Below are 20712 nucleotides of genomic sequence, written 5' to 3' on the forward strand. Positions count from 1 at the left end.
ATCGTTGCACTCCTATATGAACAACAGCTATCTCAAACACAACAGCTATAGCACCCCAAAATTATGTTCAATAGGTATTTTAACATGCTGAAAAAAACACTAATTTATTTGGGTGTTGTCGATTAAAATGATACAAACATGGCACGCGAGTACACTCGTTACCAATTATAGATAATAATTGGTAACGAGATACACTCGTTAGCAATTAAGTACACAAGTATATATAGTAAATCAGACATGCCCAAAGTCCGGCCCCCGGGCCAAATCCGGCCCGTGTTCATATTTCCACTGGCCCGAAGCCTCTGTCATAAAACCAATAATATGTGGCCCGGCAGTACAAAATACATGCGCAATTTTATATTTCACCACAGGATGGCAGTAAACTTGTGGCTGAACTTTCGCGGGGCCGTTTTGCACATGATCTGTTTTTTGCCCAATTCTAAAATGGCAACTGGAAGTAAGAAAAGGAAAGTTGATAGCGAGGGCCGACGTTTCCAGGACAAATGGAAGTCTGAATATTTTTTCACTAAGTTTAGAAACAACTGCCTCTGCCTAATTTGCCAAGAGACTGTGGCTGTGTTCAAGGAGTTCAATATAAAGAGGCACGACCAGACGGAACATGCTAATTACGACAAGCTAACTGGGAACGAACGCAGTGAAAAATTGAAGCAACTGGAAGCTGGTTTAACGGCACAGCAACACTTTTTCACAAGAGTCAGTGAGTCGAATGAAAATACAACAAAGGCAAGCTATGAGGTGGCAACGCTGATTGCCAAGCACTGCAAACCTTTTACTGAGGGTGAATTTATTAAAGACTGTGTGATGAAAATGGTGGAGAACATTTGTCCTGAGAAAAAGCAACAGTTCGCCAATGTTTTCCTGGCTCGTAGCACTGTGTCACGAAGGATCGAAGAAGTTTCTTCTGATATTAAGAGAGTTGGACGCAAAAGGAGTGGAGTTTGAATTTTTTTCGTGAGCCTGTGACGAAAGCACGGATGCATCCGACAGCGCTCAGTTACTGATTTTTTTTAGAGGAGTGGACAGTGAAATGAACATGCGTGAAGAGCTACTTGACCTCCAGATCCTTAAGGACCAAACAAGAGGGAAAGATTTATTTGCTTCGGTTTGTTCCGCTGTACATGACATAAAATTAAAGTGGAATAAAATCACGGGGATTATTACGGATGGCGCACCTGCCATGGTTGGCGAGCACAGTGGATTATCAACCCTAGTGTGTAACAAAGTAAACGAAGAAGGAGGTAAAGCTACAAAACTCCATTGTATTATTCACCAAAAAGTTCTATGTGCCAAACCGTTTCCGTGGATCTCAGTGACGTTCCAGCCCACCTGCAGCTGGAGCTCATTGAGCTGCAGTGTAACACAGAGTGAATAAAGACAGACCTGGATAAAGACAGGTTCCAAGAGATTCGTACATTTGCTCAGAAAATGTTGAGCTTGTTTGGCTCGACATACTTGTGTGAGACGACATTCTCAGTCATGAACATGAATAAGAACCGCGTGAGGACAAGACTAAGTGACTCCCACCTGCGTGACATCTTTAAAACCACCGCTTTTGAGCCAGACCTGCCCCATTTACTGCAGTCAAGATCTCAGTATCACCCTTCACATTAATGCAAACATGTTTGTTGATTCTGATGAATAAAGTTTGAGTCAAATTTCATAAAAATACTTTATTTTGCATTTCATTAATTTTTATTTTAACCTTCATTTATCCAGGTCAGGCAGTTATAGGATCTACCTAGCAGCAGACAGCATAGTAAAACAGTAAAATAAAAATACAAAAAAGCATTCCCCTCGTCGGTAGCATGTAAAATTAATACTGGCCCGCATGACAATTATTTTACGGCAATGTGGCCCCTGAGCCAAAAAGTTTGGGCACCCCTGTAGTAATTGAACAGGTCATTTAAATAGACACATTGCTCCATCTTGTGATCGGTTCGGTTATCGTTTTTTTTTTTAAACTTTCTGATCGGCCCCAAAAATCCTGATCGTGTAAAGCCTAATCATAATCATTCTGCCCTATTACAAAGGCAGAACCCTCCTGATAATAAGATGGAAAAAGAAAGTGTTTTTTGGGGGGGTTGCGCGGCTTCGTACCAAACGGCAAGCGGTCCGGTGGTTGGGGACCACTGCTGTAAATCAATACGTAAAAAGGTACTGGGAGCAAGAAGATGAGAGGTTTAGAACATACATATGTACATTTGATGTACTATAAAACCAGTCGCAGTGCTAAACATTGCTCAACAGAATTATTACTTCTACTCAGTCCTCCACATATCTGCATTAATCTAAACTGAAACTCTGACTTGACGCTAGTGCTGAGCAATATAGAGAAGCTTGATTCGATCAATATTTTATTAATGCTCGATATGGAAAAAGGGGATCACAGATTTCATTTTCTCTACTTTCCGAGTGCGCTATTTTTGCTAGGCTCTTGTGTGATTATCATTAAGTTAATGTGAAATAGGGAGGTTAAACTGAAAGAGTTGCCTTCTTTCAAAGGTACTAAAAGTGTTACAACGGTGTTAGACAGACACACACACACACACACACACACACACACACACACACACAAAACTCTTAAGTGGTACACTATACTCCGAGGGGGAGAGTTTCATCTCAGGAAAGTTGTTACTTAAGCCCAGAGTTTGTAAATCCCTAACTATGCTTAATCACAATTGGGAATGGATTTCAATATTCAGCCTGGTTCCCACTAAAAATTACATGGTTACTATTCAATGGTGGCATTGTGTTACAAATAAACCTTAATGTTACAAAAATCCATAGGCAATGATTTCACATAGAAAGTCAGTCCATACCAAGTCTTAATGATTTGAACTAGAACTGATCTGTGAAAGGGCGTTTAATAAGAATAAATTTGATTACATGTCAGTTACGTAAAGTCATCTTTGTCTCTGGTAATGTGAGATCACATTATCAGTATCACTTTCACAACGGTACACTGGTTGTCCAATTACCTCTCAAGCTCACATCTCATTAAAGACTAGGACAATCATAATATTTGTCACTGTTCGTCAATATATATGTAAATATATTAAAACATCATGGCATTGCAGTGAACTCTAGTAGTACTGGTACCATGTACTTTTTGTCTACTCTGCTTGTGTTTTTGGCAGTAAAATGCTGATGAGATGTAACGCATTCAAGAAGCAGGGAGGACTCAGTTTGATCCGTGGCAACTTGCTAACTGCATTTTGCAAGTATGGTTGGAAGGCAGGATAAGAGGCAATTTAAAGTTCCTTGGCCAAAAAAAAAAAAAGAAATGGTTTGCATATGAAGATTATTTGATGGCAGCGACATGTCAAAAGTACATTCTATGGCAAACAAATTTTAGGGGTCCTCAGTTTCCAACAGTGATAACATACAGTACATTGAGGTTACGAACCGCGCGCAAGGTAAGAATAAGTCATCACGAGGCACAAGAAGGAATGCTCAGTTCCTGCTGCATTTACATTTTTTTATTTGGCGGTTTTATATTTAAAGCTGCAAAGTACTTTTATACAAATATACACTGAAATGACTTATGACTCCTACTGCAGAAGCACAGGTAAGGTAAGATATAAGATATATATAAGATATGATAACACATTCAGGTTAGGTTGCCGCATCAGAGGGCCCCCTATACTTTCTGCTGCTGTGACTTTCTTCACACTTTTCTTGGCAGATAGCTTATTATGTCTTGGTAATCAGAGCCAGAAGATGTGCACAAATGTACACAGAGCACCTTATAATCAGAGTCTGGGGGAGGGCCATGGGCATATTCTTTGGTCAGCGAACAGAAACTTAAAATAAATAAATAAGCCCATCAGTACACGGGTGCCCGCCAGGTCTTTGAGGGAAGTAACATATTTGTGTTCTTCAGCTATTTTTACAACACGCCTGGGGCAGTGAGTCCCCTGACCATGTAAAAGGCACACAAATGTGCTTTTCATTAGTTATGCATTGAAAAAAATATATTACAAAATAAAAACAAAATAAAGTTGTTGCCAAGATGCTCCAGAATCACACAGCTGATTGCTGCTGCCAAAGTAGCACCTGATCATTAGAAAAATGACATTTACGACCAAAAAAATAACAATACTTCTGCGGTTGAATTTTAGGTTAAAGGGGTGCTCTGTTTACAACTGAGCTTGGGTCCTACGGCGGTGACGTAATCCGAATTTGTACGCAATTAGGAATGTGCCAGTCTAATCACTAAACTAAGCTACTGCAGTAGTAAAGACATAATTACAGTAAATATATGTATAAAACAATTAGGCCAAAAATACAAAACAATCAAATGGAAAAACAGTAAGTGCAGTGGTAACTGAGCGTTCCTCCTTTTGCCGCATGACGTTTTCTTACACTGTTCATTACCTTGAAATGCCGTATGTCAGGTCAGTCGAAAACATAGGACACACCATAGTTAATAGAGAAGGTTCTCTGCAATCTAATTTTCAGCCACTGAATTGTTCCTGCAAGGCCTTTAACTGCAAGATCATCAATGCAGATTAATAATAAAAAGTTAAAAAGAATGGATGGCTAAACTGACCAGATAGCAAAATGTAGATCGCATACAAAGCAGGTAGATTTTAAATAATAGGAATTTTTTACATAAATAAAAAGATTGCTGGTTTTCAAACAATTCAGAAAAGCAAATTCCAATGATTGAAGCAATACCTGTTGGCACGCACTAAATAAACACTTCTACTGCGACAAACGACACCTTAACACTATAATAGTATTACACCAGATGCTTGAAGACTGACAACAGTTTCCGAATGGTCTCTGGCCCACAGAGAGAAAAAAGAGGGGTTTTGGCTGTGTGGGGGGTCTTGGAAGCTTCTTCTGACTAGCACATAGGTAATCCAAGCATTCCAAAAGAGCTCCCCATACCAACAGGCCCCACCCACAGCACTAATCGAAAAACATAGAAACATTGTTGGGCGCCATGTCACGTAATGCACAAGAGGGCATATTCCTCAATGAATTGCAAGAGACACCCAAATCAATGCCTTTGATTAATCTCAATCAGAAGAGAAAAAGTAAGAATGGGGTTTTCCCGATCCGATCACGTGATCAGAAATCGGGGCTGATCACATAATTTTCGGCTGCTCTGTATCGGGTGAAAAAGATGAGATTTTTAAACGTTCTTAATTTCTAAAGGTCACAAACGGAACTGTGCGATATAATGATGTATATTCTAGTGCGACAAATCCTACAAATATAATCCTCTATCGTTTATATCATTATTCTGAAGTGTGGAGTATTGGGTTGGCTCCGTTGCTACACTATTGTAGCGTCTGAGAGGAGAATCCAACACGTATAGTTATTTTAACAATGCTATATAGGTGCCCCTGTATTCTGTTTCATCACGTCAAATGGTTTATATGTGCAAGTTTTAACTTGACTTTTTGTTTTAAGCTTGTAGCCTTGTATTTTGAAGGGTACGCACCAGAACTCAGCATTTTGGCACGAAAAGTAACTGCGATTTTTTATTATTATTTTTTTTTTAATGGACAGAACCAAATGCTATAACACGCTGATTCCTTTCCCTACCCACCGATGAGGCACAAGGTTAGTGTTTGTGATACTGTGAGACAATGTTTATGTGAATTTTGTCCCAATTCATTGTGTTGTAAAGTTGCTACGGTCAAGTTTTAGCTCAGTGTTAAGCTATTTTATTTTATTTTTTGTCATCGCCGCTTACGTTGGTTTAAACATTAAAATAAACACTAAAGACCATCAGTGCAAAAGTGCAAGCAAATGTTTATCTTGTTAGCTGTCTCAATGTTGGCATAGACATTTTATTGTTGACTTCACTGAAGCTACGCGTGGTGTAGGCTGAGGCTCGGAGCGCTTCTGACGCTACACATCGGGAAAGACTCCTTTGCACAATATAATCGTATTCCGAGTGTTGCAGTGAGGTGACTGGTCATTAATTTTAACAAAGTTAAAACACACTTTTGTTCACCGCCACTGCTGCACAAGCACGTCATCGTGCCCATTCTTCTTCGTTGGTTTACGCCGCTTCTTCCTTGCTTTTAGCCACTTCTTCGTGGCTGGAAGACTAGGCATCGAAACTGGGAACCGGAATTTTTTTATTTGAGGGGTTCCGGGAGAACCTGAACTTTAGTCCCGGTTCCAATCGATTCTCGATGCCCAACCCTACTGTGCAGTGAATGTGTTTTGATTCTTAACCTAGTAACATTAAACATGGGATCGAGCCATCCCCACAGTAACACATGTACTCCCAGAGAGTATGACTTAGTGAGTTTTTATGTGACAAGAGTGAGAGTCGAGGCCCGACATCTTGGTTGCTACACTTACATTGTGTAAAATTAAAGTTACTTTAACTGCCGCAATGCAAGTACAATCGCATTTTGACTAGGGCTGCACGATATTGTTTGAGCATAGTCATCGCGATGTACATGTGCTCAATAGTCACATCCCAGGGTCTGCTGCGATGTTTGTGTACTGCAGAACTGCTAACCTATAAAAATTTATTTCATTTAAATATTTTCAAAATTCTGTCAAGAACATTACCTAGCGACAGTCAATCATAATTGTTAATAAATTCAATATTTGTAATTTTAATGGTTTTATCACATCAACCTTGTAATGTCGGACACAGTTGCAGCCTGAATCAAAGTACCAGTATATGTATGACATGTCGACGTTCCATCGTCAAATATTTGTGTGTCTATGGATTAATACGCCTTTGCCAATTCTGTTTTCAACCCTGGTAACAAAAAAGGAAAAAAAAGAAAGTAAGAAAAAAAAAAAAAAGCGCAAGTCTATTAAAGTATATTAATCAGATCTCAAACATCAAAATGACTACTCAGCACTATTTTGTAAACAAAGAAATAACTGCTGATAGACTGAATTCGATAGTCTATGTATGGACAATAGTTCTGGTCTCTATTTTGTGCAATGTAGTTGTACGTGTACAAGAATTCCATGGAAGAAGAAGAAATGTGATTACTTACATGTAAAGAAAATACAGTTTGCTGCCCAATGTGAATTGAATAAATAAAACATTTGATCTCAAAAAAGAAAAAGTGGTCATTCATTTTTAAGTGAAATGACTTATTTTTTCTTGTGTATTCGTAATTGCTCTTTAAGTAAAATAAAAGAATTTATCCGAATACCCAATTAATTAATAAAAATGTTGGTAGGATACTCGAATACTAAAATATTCAATAGCTGCAGCCCTAATTGACGGGCTAGCTAACATTAGCATTGGATCACGGGAAGGATTTACATTCAAATAATGAATGTTTACACACAAACTGTCGTAACACATACAGACAGACAATATAACATTCACAGGCATATAAGCTTCCTAATCTGTGAAATAAAAGTTACAAAATTTTTTATTGCGAGTTTCTTCTTCTACTCTTTTTAGCTTATTGTAATACACAGCTCCATGCAAGCACCGCGCCACACTGCCGCCAAGAGGCCAATGCGCATATAGTAGGAAAAGCAAATACAGTCATGGCTTTGTATATTTTTATTGTCTGACATGGAAGCAGACTAAAATGTTACCGTTTAAGGTTAATTAAAATTAGCAACATTATTATTATTATTAACATTATTTGCTAAATAACAGAATATTGAGAGGATTTTTTTTAAAACAAATATACAATACAGTCACCCCAAGCGTACAAATGTTTTTAGCCATGGCTGTATTTATGTTTATTTGTTTTGGTTTTTTTTATTTCTATTTTTTAATATATTATTATTTTACTTGTTACTAATTTGTTTTCTGGGTTTTTTATGAAGTTATATTTAAAGTTCAGTTTTGAAATCAATGAATAATCAAATTTATTAATCGTGATTTCAGTAATCAAAATAACAGTGATCATTACTTTTTCCATAATTGCCCAGCCCTACTGTTTAGACACATTGGCTGAGACGTTTCATGACCCAATGCCAACCCTGACAGGACTCGAACGCTGGACAACACCCGTCCATATAGCTGGGACAGTGAGAAAGTTAGAGTAAGCATGTCATTAACAGTATTTATTAAAGTAATTTAACTGCAATAAAGTCATTTAATTGCAGTAAGTTAGCACCCATTATTTCTGTCATGTAATGTTGATTTGACCTAAACTTATATCAGTGGCCAATTCTTGAATGCCCCCCAGAGGTCATTGGTGTTTTAACTTTTGTCTAAAATGCTAGAGAATAATTTGAGCTGGGACGGGGCTCCAGCACGCCCGCAACCCTTGTGAGGATATGCTGTACAGAAAACGGATGGATGGATACAGTATATATATATAAGTATATAGAATAAATGAACAAGTCTTATAAATAGACACATTTCTCCATCTTGTGATCGGATCGGTGATCGGTTATCGTTTTTTTTTTTTTTTTTTAAACTTGCTGATCGGTCCCAAAAATTCGGATCGTGTAAAGCCTCGCAGGAAGTACATACAGTAATTAATGTATCCACTTTTTGTGACATTTTTGTTTGTTTGTGTGCCGTGAGATTTTGCAATTGTAAAATATGTGCCTTGGCTTCATAAAGGTTGGAAATCACTGCTCTAATCAGTCAGGTCAAACCAACATTACAACACGACAGAAATAATGGGTGCCAACTTACTGTCATTAAATTACTTTGTTGTAATTAGATTACTTCACCCACACAGAAACTTTAGAGCATGATTCGACAGAGCGCCTGCATGTTCGCTTACAACCGTTAGTGCTAGCACTAGCTTGTTAGGCTACATAACATTTTGTTGCCTGCTTACAAGCGGTATCGTATTAAAACTACGTGAACATACCTCAAGCAAGCCTTAAACGAACGTCCTCTCCCGAGCACCGGTGACCACCGACACACATTTTTCCCCATTTTGTTCTTATAATCACGGCGCGATCGATTATTGCTGTTGTCGCCATGGTAACGGGTTTATCCGGTCGCGTTTTGAGTTGACAAGATGAAGCCCAGTGATCGTAAAAAGCGGGATGCGGTGGTATCGGAATGCACGATTTTATTGCAGTAGTCTGACATAGTGCAATCGTGAAAGACAAAATGTGTCTTGTAGTCTGATCCAGGCATTATGTGTTGTCTGTCCCACACCGCCGCCATGTTTTTTATTTTATTTTTTATTTATTTTATTTTTTTTTAAATAACTATTGGTGGTCAGATATTTACAGTACTACGTAAACTAGCTTTTGGATTTTAATATACTGTACACAACGGGGACGTGGAGTAAAGGTCTTTTACGGAGCCGATCAATGACTCGGCGAATTATGACAAAGCCGATAAGCATAAAATGCTAATTATTGGCGATACCGATCAGGCCAATCAGATCGGCGTAAAGTCTACACGTTACCTTGTGTCACGGGGTGAGTTGATTGACAAAATACAGTAGTAGACTGGTTAGCCTATATTCCACACTACCCTAAAATGGGATTTTATCTGTGACCAAATGTAAAGCTATATACTATGATGTCATATCGAAAAAACTGGATCAATAACACCTTCTCATTCAGTGGCGCGCTGGTCACCAGCAGTTACTGTTGCATTGGCTGGTGACAGTCATGGATATTTTAACCAAAATTCTTTGCCTACAACACCAAAAATAGTCAATATCCAAAGTAAATTAGCATAGGATCACCAGCACTTGCTGAAATTGCGATCATCCAGTGACTTTGAGTTTGTAACTACGACACTCGTGAGCGTTTCGTACCTTCGGAGCACAGCACTCGGCAAGACCCAGCGGCCTACCAAGCAGCTAACTCACGTACCAGCAGAAACTGACAGAGGAGCAAGCAGAGCCGGCTTAATCGGATACAGAAACACGGTTGTCAGGGCAGACTAACAGCTAAACTAAAAGGTAACCCCTACAGAGCACCGATCCGATCCATCTTCCTCTCCAGTGTTAGCTGACTTGACAATAAATTACATCACCTACGAATGCAACTAACATCAAAACACACAACAGCCCTCCTTCTTCGGCGGGACCAACGCGACTGCGCATCTATTAATGACGAGCGTCGGCACTTTTCGCCCAGCCACAAATTTAAACTTCTTTAAATACACGTTAAAATGAATGATCACCCGTTCTTAAAAACATATTTGAACCTGTGTATTATTTGAATATCAGTGTTGATTGCACAATAAGGTACCATTTACACATGGCCTCTCATCTTCATCTCATTGTACTTGTGTATTGTGACAATAAAAAGACATCCTATTATAGGAACATATTCATGTAAAACACAATTACAGACAATATACATAAGTAGGGGGTCCAGCTTTCCATCCATTTTTTCAAACACCAACGATCCAATTATTAAAGACTCCTGATATAAACCATTAAAAAAATATATCGGTTATCGTTTTTTGGAGAAGTAGTAAGTTATTGGTATCAGCGGAAATTGTTATTGTGCAACCCTGGGGTGGGGGGAAGCATAGAATCAGATATTTTAAGATCAGACTCAGGCCAAATGTGGATTAAAAATCTGAAAATCGGATTTATACCAATGACAGTGCAGCAAAAACTCCATGCGAGCTTAACGTCATCGAAATACAATGATCTGTGTGAGTTTTTTTTTTTTTTTTTTTTTTTAATAGACAACCACCTGATGTAAACTACAGGGAAAGCATAGACAAATATGGTCTAAATGTCCTTCAGTAGGCGTGCAGATCATTAAATAAGATCAATAATTGCCAACTGCAGCCAGTGGAGGTTATCCCTCAGTTCAATTAATGTGGGGTGAGGGGAGAAGTCACCCCAGGCTACCTAAATGGTATGCAATGTTTAATATTTGTATTATTTATGTGTCAGCGTTTAGTTCCATGATGTTACAGCCTTGTTTTGGCACGTGTAGTTATTTACATGCAATTTGGGCATCCGTGTAAGTGTTCTTTGAATGTAATATGCCATATCGGATATGTGTCACTTGAAATGTACATGTAAATAGACCAACAACAAAATCAGGTAGCATTAAGTCAGAATTGGAAACTTGGACCTAAGTCATTGTCACATTAAACCAAGAGCCATTCAGAAAGCAAGCAGAGTGAAGAATGGCAGCTCGGGCTGGGCAAGCTGAGGGCGGCCTTGTACAGGGAGTGGAGCAGAGCTAGAGCAACATGAAGACACAAACACTGCCACAGCAATTTGAAAAACCCAATTCAGTATTTTAATTGCAACTCTAATTTATACTGATATACAGTAAAATGTATTGCATCATTCTTCATTGTGTCAGAGTACAGTATATAGTTATCATAAAACCTCAATATACCACCCAGCCCTAATAGCAGCCATGCACTAAACCATGCCAAATCCACTGGAACCAAGAACAAATGTGCTCCTACTAAACAGAGGTACCAGAAGCACTGAGGGATTTAGGCAGCATACTGTACCAGTGTACAAAGTGAAATGAAAGTAGGTCCCCCAAAAAATTTAAAAAATAATTCTCTAGAGAGTCTTGTAGTCTATAGCAGTGTTGTCATTTCCATATTTACTGTGCTTTTGCAGTCATACCCTTTGGTCAATTGTAAAGAAACTAGTTTTTGGTAAGTTTGGACAGTAATTGAAGTAACCAAAACAAATCAAAACTTTTGGAATTCGATGGTGATGAGAATGCTATCAAAACAACTGGTAAATGAACAAATCATGTCTTTTAAGCCTCTTTTCAAACAAGTGGTATATTTAGGTTTATTATGGTATAGTGTGCAATTTTGATTTGACCATTTCCATTAAAAAAGGGCCAAAAATATCTGACTTGAAACATCACTTTTCAGTATACCGTATTGCCTTTGTTGAGGTTATAGTCGCGCTGGTCCATTCTAGTACACTTTGGGAGGGTGGAGCCAGGCAGACTGCCGTTGGCTGATTAGTCGATAGAGAATAGTTAAATTTCTTTTGTTTTACAATCTATGGACAAGTTAATTTAATCGGATGGAAACAAGAATTGCCATTTAAAAAAATACTATGCCTTACAATAGGATTCGACACTATGTTTTTGTTTATAGGTGCTGTCTCACAAGCATACAGTGTGACCTAAACTTCCTGTGGTAGAAACTACAGCCTAACCAAGGTTTGCCCATCCTAATTGAATTTAATTTAGTGGAAAAGTGGTTTTGGCAAAATTGGCACATTAAGACTTGACGTGATTGAAAGACGTGTTGGCCACTTACAGTTCATCTCGTTGCCGTTGTGAAAGCACCATGGTGATAGGACGGTGTGGGCGGGGCAAGGAGGGAACACTTCGTAGTAGATGGTGCAGCTGCCGTGGCCTCCTCAGTCAGGAGATGAGCTGTGCAGATCCGAGCAACGCGAGCAAGGGTGATCCCTGTACTCCTATGGCATCAGTTAGTGTAGTCCCGACACAACCTCAGATAAAGTGGGGACCACAGGAATCGGGCCCCCTAAGGACGACAGAAGTGGAGAGCCTGCACACCAGTCAACAGCCGAGTCTCCACTGCATCTGAAAGGGAAAAATGGAGGTCTGCATTAGGTATGCATGGCAGATAACATGGAGAGTGGGTGGGGTTGGAAATATTTATAGGTCAAAGTGCTCCTTCAATACCTGCAATAGTTTAAATGCAGATAAAACAGATAGAAGCTGCTTTTCCTCCCTGAAGGTAAATGCAGCACGAAGAGAAAACATTAGTATAGCCCATCAATTAGTCAATTATAAAAATGGCATGAAGCAATCCATCAGATGAAGTCAACTCAATCATTCATTCCTTGGATTTTTGGATGTCCTCAAACAAGCAATCTACGATATCAATACATTCCAGGTTGCTCCTGCTACAAATTCCTGTGCATACATGCAAGAGTTGATCCACATTTGTAGAGTGACAAACCCCTACTCTCAGGTTTCTGTCAGAACAGGGGGGAGGACAAAAAAAAGGTCATGGCTGAGGAGGCCCAAATAACAGCTGCTCACTTGTCAAATTCCAAAACACCATCATGTCATTATCACACCTCCTCGGGAACTGCCTAGCAGAGTGATGAATGGGAAAATCACAATGAGTTAACACCACAGCTCTTAAGTCCTCTTTATACTCCCGCGCTCGTGCAGCCGACAGCGCCCGCATTGCATCACATGACCGACGCATTGGGCCGTGTGGCCCATATGCGGCACTTGACGCGCACACAGCACAAATTGTCGCCACGTGCAGAATGCCGCGGAGATCATCTCTCGTGATTGGTCCGTTTTAGTCACATGCTGTGATGACGTACTCAGCTTTACCCTTGGTTCCACATACCACCTATGCTGCCGCATTCTTGATTGATTTTGCAGTATAAATAAGAAGAAGAATCACCTTTTATTGTCATGAACATACATGCATGCATGCATGCATGCATGCATGCACACGAAATTTGTTCTCTGCATTTAACCCATCACAGTGAACACATACATAAACTTAAACGTATCATCTGGATTATCTAGGTCCATTTGTTCTAGCAGACACTGTTCCACGGTCACCATTGTTGTTCCTTGTTGCGGAAAGGAAGGTAAAAACGGCTACTGGAAATGGCCATAAAATGCAGAGGAAACTCCACCCTGTGCTGTCCTAGCCTATACCAGCCATAGCGACACGCCCGACTTGGAAGAGAACCGCAGCACATTTTCAAAACAGCACGCGTGGGTTGCGCTTGAGTATATAGGCAAACTGCGCGCAGGATAGCCACAGTCACCGCCCGCGCGAGTATAAAGAAGCCTTTACTGGTGAGAAGGTCAGTGTATTGTCATTTGAGGGATATTTATGTGAGGTACATTAAATACAGTAGGGTTACAAACATGAACACTACACACTGCCTTGTAAATATACCAAACTCAATAGCCAATGGAAGGCCAACTATGAACAACGATAAGCATCTTAGTCTACTGGGACCACAATGACTAAATCTCCAACTGACCAGTAAACAACAGTATAAAACAAGGCTAATTTGCTTCATTTTAAAATCCTGATACAATACCTCTCTCTCGTTTACTCATAACTTGTTGGACAGTTTTCTCTAGAATGAGCCTGTGTTGCGTCAAAGACATTGCTTTCAGAAATAACTAATGTATTGATTGTTTATTTACATTTCAACTGCACCTCAGAATGTGTGAAGGTTTCAGGTTCTCTGGGACGTCAAGTCTGGGATCTTTATAAAAGGAGCAGTGAAGAAAAGGACTTATTTTCCAAAAAGCAGCAATCTTCATATTTGACACCCGTTTTCCTTCAATTACAAGTGATTGGACCCACGAAGGCAGCAGACATTATTTCAATAGCTGCCAGCCTGGTCTATTGAACTGATAAAGGTACAAATATAGAATGTGCTCTTTTCTATTTGCATAACTGACACATGAACTTTGAAGAGGACCTGCTCCACAGAGAGCCACAGCACAGAGTTGATTGTGCCAAACTAACCAAAATATGACTGACCAATATAACCTTGCAAACTACTGTGGAACCTAGAAATTAGAATATAATCATACAATTTAAAACGAGACTAAAATTTTCAAGACAAATACGGCTCTTAAGTCACACAGTACTTAGAAGTTGAACTGTCAGCATGCATGGTGTCACGCAACACCTTAACAAATGTCGTTCTGAGCAAAAATAACCGCACGTTTTGCTTTTGCTGTCAGCGAAATGTGTCAGTGATGAAAAAGTGTAATCAAACTCGGAAATGCAACTAGGGAGACGACAAACATGTTAACTCCTCTCTGTCCTGGCTGCTCAGTACAATATGACTAAAGTAATTTGAACTGAATCTATCATGGAACAAGAGCTGTTCTTAATCTCAAATGTGAGGAGGCTCACTTCGAGCACAAACAAGCAGTAATACAGCCACGTCCATCATGTATCATCAAAGTTAAGGGTGCGAACACAAGGTTAAGCTTGTTTTTTTACGCTTATGACAGTTAAGAATGTTAAAAGGAAAAACTATCACCTGTAGAATTAATGAAGGTTTTATGATGGCATTAATGACTGGACTGATTAATTTCCATTATTTGGGGAATTTGTTTTCGAACTGATTGTGTTCAACAACAGCAGTTCCACTATTTGGATGTGTGTGTGAACTGAGAGAGCATTTATTGACAGACCTCTGTGCACATTTTTGTAAGAGGTGGTACTTCTCTCTGCAAAGCAAATTTTTAATTTAATTATTGAACACAGTACTGTACAATAAAATAAATCAGTTTAACTGGTTACACTCGGCACATTGGTCGACTGGTTAGCACATCTGCCTCACTGTTCTGAGGACCGGGGTTCAAATCCTGGCCCCGCCTGTGTGGAGTTTGTATGTTCTCCCCGTGCCTGCGCGGGTTTTCAGCGGGTACTCCGGTTTCCTCCCACATCCCAAAAACATGCGTGGTAGGTTGACTGAAGACTCTAAATTGCCCGTAGGTGTGAGTGTGAATGGTTGTTTGTTTATATGTGCAATGCGATTGGCTGGCAACCAGTTCAGGGTGTACCCCGCCTCTCGCCCGAAGATAGCTGGGATAAGCTCCAGCACACCCACGACCCTAGTGAGGGTAAGCGGTACAGAAAATGGATGGATGGATGGTTACACTCAGAAGGTGGGAGGGGGAATAGGTTGCAGTCGAGGTGCATACATAAATCTGCTTGCTGTTCCTGCTATTGATTCCGTTGTCTTTGTGTAGCAGCAGGAACAATGATTGCAATGGTGCTGAGCGCTCTAGGGTTGTCATTTAATTTCCTGATTAATCCCAACAGGTTAATGTCACTTTGAGAATCATTTTAGATAAATAACAGAAAACATCCTCTGTCACTTTAAGAAGCAGCAGCCGGACACAGAGTCACAACTGAACTGAGCCACACCCGATGTCTTACGGAGCACATATTCGTTGCTTTGCGTCACCAAGCTTACATCTTGGACAGTTCAGGAGAGCAGGCCAACTAAAGGTAGGGGTTACATCAACCAAATGGAAGCACATACAGTAACGATAATGGGAAACATGTCACGTGATTACTTTCGCAAAGTTTATTTAAAAAAAACATTAAACCGTACCTCCTTATTCTTCTTTTTTTTGACACCACTGACAGTTAACCTCGTAGTCATCTCAGAATTGCCTTGTATAGAAATACAGTAAAGCCTTTGTCAATTTTCAAAACCAAGCACCCCAAACATCTGGAATCTGGACTGCCTTCATTTCCGAGCAGCGACACAAACTCAGACAACTTCAGAGAAAGTAACAGTGGCATCAACCGTGTTTGCCTTTAATACACACTGACAAGCTATTAAAAAGGTCCAAAACAGCTTAACAGTTCCGCAAAATCTCCATCCTCACTCTACAACAGTTCCTTTCCATTGCACATGCTAAGGAGACAGTGATACACAGCAGGCATCGAATCAGTCCTGTGTTACTCCATCACAGTCTGGTTTGGTGGTGCCACAAAAAAGGACAAACTCCGACTGCAACGGACAACCAGGACTTCCAGAAAAAAACATCGGTACACCCCCTACCACCCTTGAGGACTTGCACGCTGCCAGAACTAAGAGAAGAGCATGCAAAATCCTCTTGGAGCCTCCACATCCTGGTCACCACCTCTTCCAGCTCCTTACCTCAGGTAGGCGCTATCGATCAATGCAAACTAAAACCAGCAGACATCCCAACAGCTTCTTCCCTCTTGCCATTAAATTGCTGCAGGCTAAGTGACTCTCCATAGTGTGTTTTTATGTCTCAAAAGTATTTATTGTAAAAATGGCTCAACTGTCGTACCAGAGCGGCTCGAACTACCAGAGATAAATTCCTTGTGTTTTTGACATACATGGCAAATAAACATAATTCTGAATTCTGATACATTATAAAAAGGTACAGCCTTTCTTGATCTACTTACATAACTACAATAACTATAAATACAGCTTACAAATGAGTTCCAAATTTTTGCTTTATCATGTATTGAGGCTATTGAAGCTAAAGAGTGCATCACTTGGTTGCAACAAGGCACTGTTAATTCATCTAGTTTGCTGTGTATTTATTTTGATATATTATATACTGATTATTCGGGCTTAGAGTCACCCTCTAAATCCAGATTCGTTATTCGTGTTGACAGTAAAGAATGACTTTCGAATCAGAATTGAAACCTTTATTTTGGAATTGTACAAGGAGTAAGATGTCATAGTCCAACAAATGAAAAATCCAATTTGATTATTTGAAAACTATTTAATCAGAAAGAGAGTACACGAGCACGTTGTGGATGGCGCTTCTCCCTCAGGGAATGGTTTTCTTTTTAGTTTAAAATGGCTTCAAGAACCAGGAACCTTCGAGAATCAGGAAACCAGGAATCCTCACCGCACTGTGGCCAAAGGTTGGTTTTGCACCTGTCAGTGCCGTAAATCATCGCTGGCTGGGACCAGCTGCCTCCTTTCTAGCTAGCCGGCTAGCTCTCGTCATCTGCCACACTGTGTTGGACTCTGCTCAACTTTCTCTATTTCATTATGCCACGTTCGCCTCCTTTCCGGCTTGTTTGTGACACGAATATGAATATCCGTTAAATTCTTTGGGCTGGGCAATCGAACACCTCCTTACACGGAGATCTCGTGGAGAGACTATAGCTACTTGCATCCACGATGCATGACTGAAAGAATAAAATACAACTGTGCACATGCGCAGAAACTATGTGGAGTAAGTCAAAATGACGACAGCCATAAACACAGGCTAAACAATTCTGAAATGTTTTTTTTTTTTTTTTTTTTTTTTTTTGTGGCATGGCAGCAGTTGCAGCTTTTGTCCGAATAAGATTAAGTAGAATATTATAAGATTCGTTCTGACTTGAGTCCAAAAATTCTCATTGGATGATCACTTTTCCACACCCACTCGAACCCCAATTCGAGTCACCACCAATTCATGCACAGCCCTAATGATTATAATCCCTCAAGGGTAAATGATCAAATTGGCTTTCCCTTGTCTTGTGCTTTTCTACCTTTAAGGTACTAAAAGCACTTTAGCACTGTCTCCTCATTCACCTCCTGATGATACCGAAGGAGGAGCTATTTGGGGTTCAGTATCTCGCTTAAGGACACTTCGACGTGGTCACAAGGGCTGAGGATCGACGACGCTACCACCTGAGCCATGCTGCCGCAAATTAAATTTACACTACGCTATACATAAAATGTGTGTGGGTAACATGACAATAGCTATGGGAAGGTAACAAGAGTTAACAACATTCACAGATTCTGCCACTTAAAAAAAGCTTACATTTTCTAATCTGGTTTATTTATCCTCACAGACAATAAAAATCATTTATGGTTTATAACTTCACAGTCTGAATTACAACATTACCTAACTAGCATATTATTTATCTGATTCATTTCCCTGGTCATCCCACACATTTAAGCGGCTGTGGGTTGGTCATTGCAATTCATTGGGCTAAATCATGACTGACCGGAAGACCAATTGGGGGAGTGCGGTGGATAATATGCCAGCCATGGACACCTGATTCTTTGGACGACAAACTTGGCAAACAGGAATAGGAAATCACAACAAAAAACTGACCAAACATAAAATACAGTGGTACCTTGACTTACAAGTGCCTCTGCAGTTTTTTGTTTAGTTTTTTTAGTTACAAACTGTTGCTTTTTAATACAAGCCAAAATTGTAGTTAAGAGGGAGCTTCAGATACGCTGCTGCTCGACTGAAGTGAAAGTGAGCCACAGTCGCTGATGCACTTTCAGATATTTATTGAACAGGACAAACTGTCAAACACACAAACTCAAAATGAAGACACGTGCAAGGAGCAAGCAGCATGGCGCTCACACTGAACTAATAATGTGGTAAACGGCCAACCTGACTGATTCCAACTACTTGAAGGTCACTCACTAGGCAACACCAAACAAGTACTACAGTGTGACGTTCATCTTAACTACACTTAATAAAGCCAGTTTTCTTTCTTTACATTCATTTTGTGATTTAGTTTTTTTGTTTAAATACAGTTTACAATAAAGAGTTTGCTTCCTTTAATAAAAACATTTACACAAATGTGGTTATTGTCAGGGTTGCAACTTATTAAAGGAATTTCAATTCATTGCAATGAAGTATAGTCTCATAAATCAGTGTACCACATCACAGAAAAACAGAGCCTGACAGACAGATCCTAATGAAATTACGGGAAAAATATATATATAAAAGACTGTAAAAGATTAGGCAAATCTATGCATCCACATACATTATGCAAAGGAATTACTGCTCAGTAATATAAAACAGCTGTATGAAAAAAATATATATCTGTTGGTTTTGTATAAAACAAAAAACGACGCAATCTTGGAATCATGACTAGACAAACACGGACAGGGAAAATGAGTTGGGTAACGAGAAGACGCAATTCCAAGAAGACAATCGTCGCCTTGCATGTGCTCCACCCTGATTTCCTCCCACACATGACGAGGGAGCTCCAGCTGAGCCCGACGCCCACCGGTGAGACGGCAAACAAACGTGTAGTGTACAAAAACCCAAACACCGATTGTACATAAACGCTACGTAGCAACCTATAAATGTTATCTACACGCCCATAAGCAAGCTTATATGCGAGCATTACCGGACGCCCTTCCTCTATGCTAACATCCGTCTTAGCACTGAAGCTAATCAGCAGGGTGAAGACTAATATCGAATGATGTCAATTTGATATTTATCAGCAATGACTTAGTGTCAAACAGCACCGAGTCGGCTTCAAACCATTGCCGTAACGACAACGCCAAAAGCAACAGTAACCTTCCAGCCCAACCCAGTGACATGTTGTTATATCTTTAGCGCGCGCGCACACACACGCATTATTTATTAAGCCTGACACCACTATAGGATATCTTAAACGTGAACTATGCCAGCTAATTAGATTAATGTGAACCGTACCCTCATTAGCTTACTGATGGAAAGAAAGAAAAAGAAAGTTAGCTTGAATGTTAACGCGTTATATGAACGCAGACGGGAGAGCCCGTTGTGCATTGAAGTTCAATTACTTAAATGTAACTTTGTCACTGGGGCTGAATACTCGAATTAAACCCAATGTTTACGTGTACAAGGTAATAAAGTGCGGTGCTGACATGCTACCTGCTGCTCCCGACCAAGCAAGCGGCCTAGCCGCCATTTTGAGGCATAAAGGAGGTGCAAAAAAAAAAAAAAAAAAAAAATTACAGCCACATCGTCATTTTCCCCACATATCCCCTGTTTCCTTCGACCCTGGGCCGGCTTTGTAAACTAGCAGAACTCACCCTATTGTCTCTGTCCGCGAATATCCACAGCACTCTCCGGCAGTAACAAAAAGCCAGCAGGGCGTGAAAAGTGCGTTCAAAATTGAGATGTTGCTAGCTGGAGGTAAACTGCGCCCCTCCTGTGTCTCAGGCGCCGCTCGCTTGTTTTTTCGTAGGCTACCGCATTCGCCTTGTGTCGGGGGCGCGCACGGAGCCCGCGTTCACGGAGAGGCGGGAGCGCGCACGTCCTTGGCGTTTATTTGTAACGCTAACCCTCTACATGGAAGCATTATAAATGTGAACGCGCACGGTGTTTCAGTTAGTTTTAATTGTATTTATTTACTACGATTCACTACTTCGTCCACCTTTCTGTTTTGTACTGTACATTCGTGTTATAGAACTTTATGGCGGTCATATTTATTCAATTGTATTTATTTAGATGCAGGGCAGTACCCATTTCACAGAAACATTGAGCCAGTATCAAATAACTCATCCCCCATGGAAAGACAAGAAAATCTGACCG

At 40.1% G+C, this 20712-nt stretch overlaps 1 protein-coding gene across 1 annotated transcript in view; it reads right to left on the reverse strand.

Annotated features, from left to right (window-relative positions):
* Window positions 1-20402, reverse strand: part of pafah1b1a (platelet-activating factor acetylhydrolase 1b, regulatory subunit 1a) — a 40081-nt gene extending 19679 nt beyond the window's left edge. The window contains exons 1-2 of the mRNA XM_061681690.1: window positions 20211-20402; window positions 12176-12465 (exon numbers count right to left, since the gene is read on the reverse strand). Coding sequence (XP_061537674.1) covers window positions 12176-12207 — 32 coding nt within the window. The 5' untranslated portion in view covers window positions 12208-12465; window positions 20211-20402. The remainder of the gene's footprint in view (window positions 1-12175; window positions 12466-20210) is intronic.
* Between the last annotated feature and the right edge of the window lie 310 nt (window positions 20403-20712).

Source organism: Phycodurus eques, chromosome 7 (assembly GCF_024500275.1).
Source record: "Phycodurus eques isolate BA_2022a chromosome 7, UOR_Pequ_1.1, whole genome shotgun sequence".
Lineage (NCBI taxonomy): Eukaryota > Metazoa > Chordata > Actinopteri > Syngnathiformes > Syngnathidae > Phycodurus > Phycodurus eques.